General features: G+C 39.9%; 1 protein-coding gene across 1 annotated transcript; it reads right to left on the reverse strand.

The window, feature by feature from the left end:
• Positions 1 to 1,356: 1,356 nt before the first annotated feature.
• LOC131255073 (F-box protein At5g03100-like) lies at positions 1,357 to 3,962 on the reverse strand. The gene is made up of 3 exons (XM_058255771.1): positions 3,078 to 3,962; positions 1,864 to 2,004; positions 1,357 to 1,701 (listed from the first exon to the last, which is right to left on the reverse strand). Exons 1-3 carry the CDS (start codon positions 3,960 to 3,962, stop codon positions 1,357 to 1,359), a joined length of 1,371 nt encoding a protein of 456 aa, XP_058111754.1.
• Between the last annotated feature and the right edge of the window lie 2,238 nt (positions 3,963 to 6,200).

Raw genomic sequence — 6,200 nt, forward strand, 5'->3', positions numbered from 1 at the left:
GTTTTCCTTTCTCTCACATATTGGATGGAAAATGAACATTATATGGACCTAGGAAGTTTTTAACAGTGGGAGTTAAGTCAACAATGTTTCCTGGCAGCTAGAGCTGGGTATGGGAGGACACTGGTCGGCAGACTCAACTCGCCCAAATTGTTCAGACCTGACTCGATCCAAACTGAGTGGGTGAGTTGATCAGAACTTAGTAGACTTTATCCAATCCGAACTTAAATCGAGTCGAGTTCCAGTCACCTACAAGGACTCTGCGCGGCAGACTCAACTTGCCCAAATTGTTTAGACCTGATTCGATCCAAACTGAGTGGGTGAGTTGAACTTAGTAGACTTTATCAGATCCGAACTTAAATCGAGTCGAGTTCGAGTCACCTACTAAAACTCGACACGAAATCTAACTCGGTACTGACTCGACTCAATCTGAAACCCGACTCGTGTGTGTGTGTGTGTGTGTGTGTGTGTGTGTGTGTGTGTGTGTGTGTGTGTGTGTGTGTGTGTATAAAAGCCAGATTAGTAGGTGCATCTTCGACATCAGTACCTATGACCAGGTCAGACTAGGATTGGATTAGTCCAAGCTAGACCTGGACTCGGATCGGGCCACGCATGCTGGACTTGGTACCAAGTCGGATTGAGTTCGGGTTAGGTCTATTTCAAAACCGGATTGAGTCGGGTCAACCCTAACTCAGTTTGACTAAATTCGATGATTAGCTCTATTAGCAGTGTATTGTATCAAACCTCTTCTTTTACGATAATCTTTTTATAGATTGATCATGTGAAATAACTTTGGTGGGGATATCATGCTCTTTATGTCAAGGAAATATATGATTGTTGACAAAAGAATCCAAGAAGTAATCTTATAAATGACACTCAGAGTTTAGTGATCCTAGCCATTGGTTTGTCAGTCCTTATTGTGGTTAGGCCATACCCTGAAAATAGAGCTAGGCACGGGATGACTTGACTCGCCTGACTCGACCTGTCCGACTCGTTCAGACCCGACTCGACCCAAACCGAATGGGTGAGTTGTTCTGAACCGAGAAGGCTTCACTAAATCCAAACTCAAACTGAGTCAAGTTCGAGTTACTAGTAACTTAACTCGACTCGACCTGAAACTTAATCCGGTCAAACTCAAGTTGACTTGGATTCAAGTATATACATAATAAAAAACTCTAATTTTTAAGTATCTCTAACCTTACATGGCAAATTAATAATCACCAATACCTTTAATATCAAAAACCTCAAAACAATTGAAATGTTATAAACATGAATAGTAAATTAGGAAAACTATCTGTCATCTATAACCACTTTTGAATCCTCTCCTCTTGAAAAAAAAAAGAAAGGAAAAAAAAAACCTCATTCATCGAAATCATACGAGAACAATATTTCTGCGTGAGTAGAGGCTTTCTTAAAAGCTTGAAATTTTCTCTCCAACTTTAACAGTAATCTTGACAAGTTTACCTTATCACAAGAATAATTTGGTATATGAGTGATTTGAATAGTCATTTTCTCTAAGACCACGGCATGCTTTAGCAAGACTTTCACGAGTTTTATTTTGTTTTTGCTATTGTTGATACGAAACATCCCCTTAGTGAAGCCAGATATCTTGATAGTCTTGAGGTGATGTAGAAGACAAGAGAATTGTGATTCCAAATATCCTTCTATAACATACTCATGTTTGTCCATAAAGGTCTGATCCAACTGAAAACACAGGTGCATTGCCTATTAAGACTTTAAAAAGCAGAGGAACTTGACTATTGAAAGGTAACATTATTTTATATTAATAAAAGAAAAAAAGAAAACAAAATATAGTGCGGTAGAACTCACATATAGGGGCTGACGTACATAAATTTCCTTAATTACAAGACTCTCAAGATCAGGTGAACTCCTCAACAAACAAGCTATACCTGGAAGTTCCCACTTTCCCAATGCTGAATTTAGTACCAAACACTTATGCATAGAGATGGGAGATGATAGCTGCTCTAATTCGCACATAGACAACACCTTCAAGGAGCACAAAAAGTTAGGACAAAACAAAAATAAAAAGCCTCAAATAAATATTTAAAATTTGATTTTTCCCACTCCAAAAAAAAGTATAATCGGTAAGATTTTAATCTTTCAATTTGTCAGATTTATTTTGGTATGCTAGTATTTTTATTTTTATTTTTTTGCTTTTTAAAATTTATTTTTTAAAATAATGATGATTACAATCTTATTGACCGAAAGCACCCAAAACTTAAAACAAAAGCCAAAAAACAGGCAGGCAGCGACCATCTTGTCACCGATGGCTATATATATATATATATATATATATATATATATATATATATATATATATATATATATATATATATATATATTGTACCATCGAAGATGGAAAAAGGATGGTATCTTGGATTGGTAAAATCTCCACCCCAATGGTGTTATTTTTTTTTTATCTACCATTAATATAAGTGTGTAGATAAGAGGTATTATGAAGTCGAACTCATGGGAGCTTTGCAAGAGGTCGAGCTCTATGGGTCCCATGGTAATCTATGTTGGATATCCACACCAACAATCAGACGCACCCTTCCATGGTGGTCATGCACCCTTCCATGGTGGTCCTAAAAGTAAGGCCAATCCATGATTTAAGTGGGCCACACCTAGAGGTAACAGTTGAGAGTGGATGCCCACCCATTTAAACCTTGTTTTATTGTTTATCGGGCCCATTAGATGTAGTCACTTTCTTGACTGTTTATAGGGCCCACTGAGATCTTCAGACATTTGGCTCATCCATTGTTTGTGTACAAGTCACACCAAATTTCATGCCATACCAAAACTTGGGTGGGCCCTATCAAGTGCTTTTAGGTGTTTTAGACATGATTTCCAAAGGTTTTAGATGTTGTCTCCCACTTTTCTAGATACGGCTGATTTTTGGGCATCTTATAACATATAGGGACCCACCAATTGCACGGGTGGATGTCTGGCACACATATATCACAGTGGGGCCCACGGAGCCGGACCACATGGAAAGCTCCCATGGGTTTGTCCTTATGGTACATATAAAAATCACTAAATAAACAATAAATAAAGCATACCTGAATGCAAGTACTGTATAGTTCAAGAACTCTAGCACGATGAACATCTTTCAGAATCTTCTGCATCACTCTAACCTCACTTATTGTGATTGCGATAACCCAATACAATTCCAAGTAAAGATCAAGGCACACATTAGTTTGTGAAGATGAAGTTACGAGCGAATAATTAAACGTGTTGATGGGCATAGAGATGTCCAATGATAAAAGATTTGGGGCACAAATATCCAACTTATGTTCTCCTTTCAAAGATAAGTGCTTAAGCTGCCTATTTGAAGAAGAAACATGAATTCTAATATCATCATGACAATCAATGACCGTCAAAGATTCAAGTATTGGACAGCAAGCCAAGAGCTCTCCCACATTGCCACCATTAAAAGACACACCTAAGAGGGACATCGTCTTGAGGTTTTTAAAGCCTTTGAAAGCTGGAGGAGGGAGTTTGAGGGTGCAGAGGTGAAGCTTTAACACCTCTAGCGACCCCATCTCAAGTAGAGAGAGGTTTAGAACGTAGGGGTAGGATATGTCCAGTTTGAGCTCTCTGGCTTTTCGTGCAATAGCAAAGTGGATTAACCCATGAATTTGTTCGTTACAGAAATTTCCCTCTCTTGTAGGGTGTTGGATGGAGAGTCGGATTCTGTGGATCTTTGGGCATTTGTGGAGAGCAAGCGAACAGCAGACGAAGCGGAAGAAATCCTCAACTGATCTGTCAAATAATCTATATCCTATGTGGTGGCGTTGCTTGAAGTTGAGAACTGATATTTGCGTCCAGACGTGTTTCCAACGAGTGGAAAGGACGCAGGTTTTTACTACGTCTTTCATCTCTAAGTGAGAGAGGATTTCATGTATGAGAGAATCTGGTAAATCACTAATCCTATCTTGCAACATCTTTGCATTCTAAAAGAATCAAACGATAATCGAAAACCGGAATCCTCTACTCTAAAAGACCCAGTCTTATAAAAACAAAAACTGGAATACTACTCGTAGTTTATAACAAAGCAACTACTTAAACCGGATACGCAAAAAACGGACGCGGATTTCCTGCGAAAGCCTTTCTCAGTAAGTTGCTGCACAAGGATGCTGGGTGTGGCCACCATCATGTTTTTGGGAAATATACTCCGTTTCGTCCGTTTTGCAAGCTAATTTTAGGACAATCAACAAAAAATGAGGTGGATCCAAGACTCAAGTGGGCCACACGAGAGGAAACGGTTTGGATGACATATAAACATCAAGGTGGAGCCCAGGAAGGTTTCAACGGTAGTTATTTCTTTTCCCAATTTTTCCTCCCGTGTGGCCCACTTTAGTTTGGATCCACCTCGTTTTTGGTAGATTTTCCAAAAATGAGCTCGCGAAACGGATGAACGGAGTATATTTCTCAAAAACATGGTGGTGGCCCAGAAACTTCCTGCGAAAGGCTTTCTCCGGAAATCCGCCTCCTGAAAAAATGGATGGAAGCGGGATAAAACGGAAACGGATTGGCTACGCCCCCTGCCACCGGCCCCGTGGCTGATGGTCGGTGCTATGTGGGCCCCACTATGATGTATGTGTTTCATCCATTCCGTTCATCCATTTTTACAGATTATTTTAGAGTTTTATACCAAAAATGAGAGGGATATAAATCTCAGGTGGACCACACCACAGGAAAACAATGGTGATTGGATGTCCACCATTAAAATACTCCTAAGGCCCATTGTACTGTTTATTTGACATCCAATCTGTTGATTAGATCATACAGGACCAGATGAAGGGAAAAACCAAAGATCAGCTTGATCCAAAACTTTTATGCCCCCAAAAGGTTTTTAACGGTGCATGGTCATTCAACAATGTTTCCTATAATGTGGTCCAGTTGAGATTGAGATATACAAATTATCTGAAAAAAATATATGGACGGCATGGATGAAACAAGTACATCATGGTGGAGCCCACAGAGCACCGACCACCAGCCATTGGCTGGTGGCAGGGGGAGTACCCAATCCGTTTCCGGATAAAACACACTTATACACTGATACGGGTTTCCTGCGAAAGCCGAGTTCCTGCGTAAGGATTCTGCGTGGGCCACTGCAATATTTGTGAAAAAGCCACTCCGTCGATCCATTTTTTGAGCTCATTTTAGGACCGTTTCATTTTTTGAGCCAGGACATGTGACCAAAATTAAAGTGTGTCCAAAACTTTAATGAGCCGCGTTAAAGGAAACAATGAAGATTTAGTGACACCGTTGAAATATTTAGATTACCACAAAAGTTTTATATTGGTTTAAGTTTTCGGTGTTTTCACTTCATCTTACTGAAAATTACCTTATAAACGATTTGGATATAAACATCAAGGTGGAGCTCAAAAAGGTTTCAACTGCAGGCATTCCTTCCACACTCTTTCATCTCATATGTCACACTTGAGTTTTGAGTCTCATTTTTGGTCCATGTCCTTAAATTAGCTCGAAAAACAGATGGACGGATTGGATTTCTAACAAACATATAAGTCAGCCCAACCGGAATCCCTGCACAGGAACTTCCTGTAGCATGAAATCCGCGTCCCTCATACACGGTAGGCAGGTCTTCCCATCAACGGACTCGCAAATGACTAGTGGTCGGTACTCTCTTGGCCCCACCATGATTATGTGTTTCATCCACACCGTCCACCCATTCTTCCATATCATTTTATGTATGATCCTAAAATTGAGGTTGATCCAAATCTCAAGTGGGCCGTACAGTGTTGATTAAACGCCAACCATTAAAAACTTTTCGGTGGCCACAAAAGTTTTAAATCAAGCTGATATATAGTTTTTCCCTTTATCCAAGTCTGTATGACCTAATAAAAAGGTTAGATGTCAAATAACCATTACAGTAGGCCCCAGGAGGTTTTTAATGGTGGACATTCAATCACTACTGTTTTCCCATGATGTAGTCCAACTGAGATTTAGATCTACCTCATTTTTGGGTACAAGCCCTAAAATTATCTTTCAAAATGGATGGACGGTGTCGATAAAATACATACGTCATAGTGAGGTCCACAGGGCACCGACCACTACCCACCTGGCCGGTTGCCGCGTGACTGGCCGAACTGCGTATGGTCTTCCGATGGTATGGTCCATTTGAGCGTTGGATATGTATAAATTTTGGGTTCAACCCC

This window comes from Magnolia sinica, chromosome 9, assembly GCF_029962835.1.
Source record: "Magnolia sinica isolate HGM2019 chromosome 9, MsV1, whole genome shotgun sequence".
Lineage (NCBI taxonomy): Eukaryota > Viridiplantae > Streptophyta > Magnoliopsida > Magnoliales > Magnoliaceae > Magnolia > Magnolia sinica.

What these genes read in the sequence shown, in the direction of transcription:
- LOC131255073 (XM_058255771.1), bottom strand. Translation starts at nt 3,962, where the DNA reads ATGTTGCAAGATAGGATTAGTGATTTACCAGATTCTCTCATACATGAA. An exon ending in TATACAGTACTTGCATTCAG is followed by an intron (nt 2,005 to 3,077) that starts GTATGCTTTATT and finishes TGCTCCTTGAAG; the next exon opens with GTGTTGTCTATGTGCGAATT. An exon ending in CACCTGATCTTGAGAGTCTT is followed by an intron (nt 1,702 to 1,863) that starts GTAATTAAGGAA and finishes CTGTGTTTTCAG; the next exon opens with TTGGATCAGACCTTTATGGA.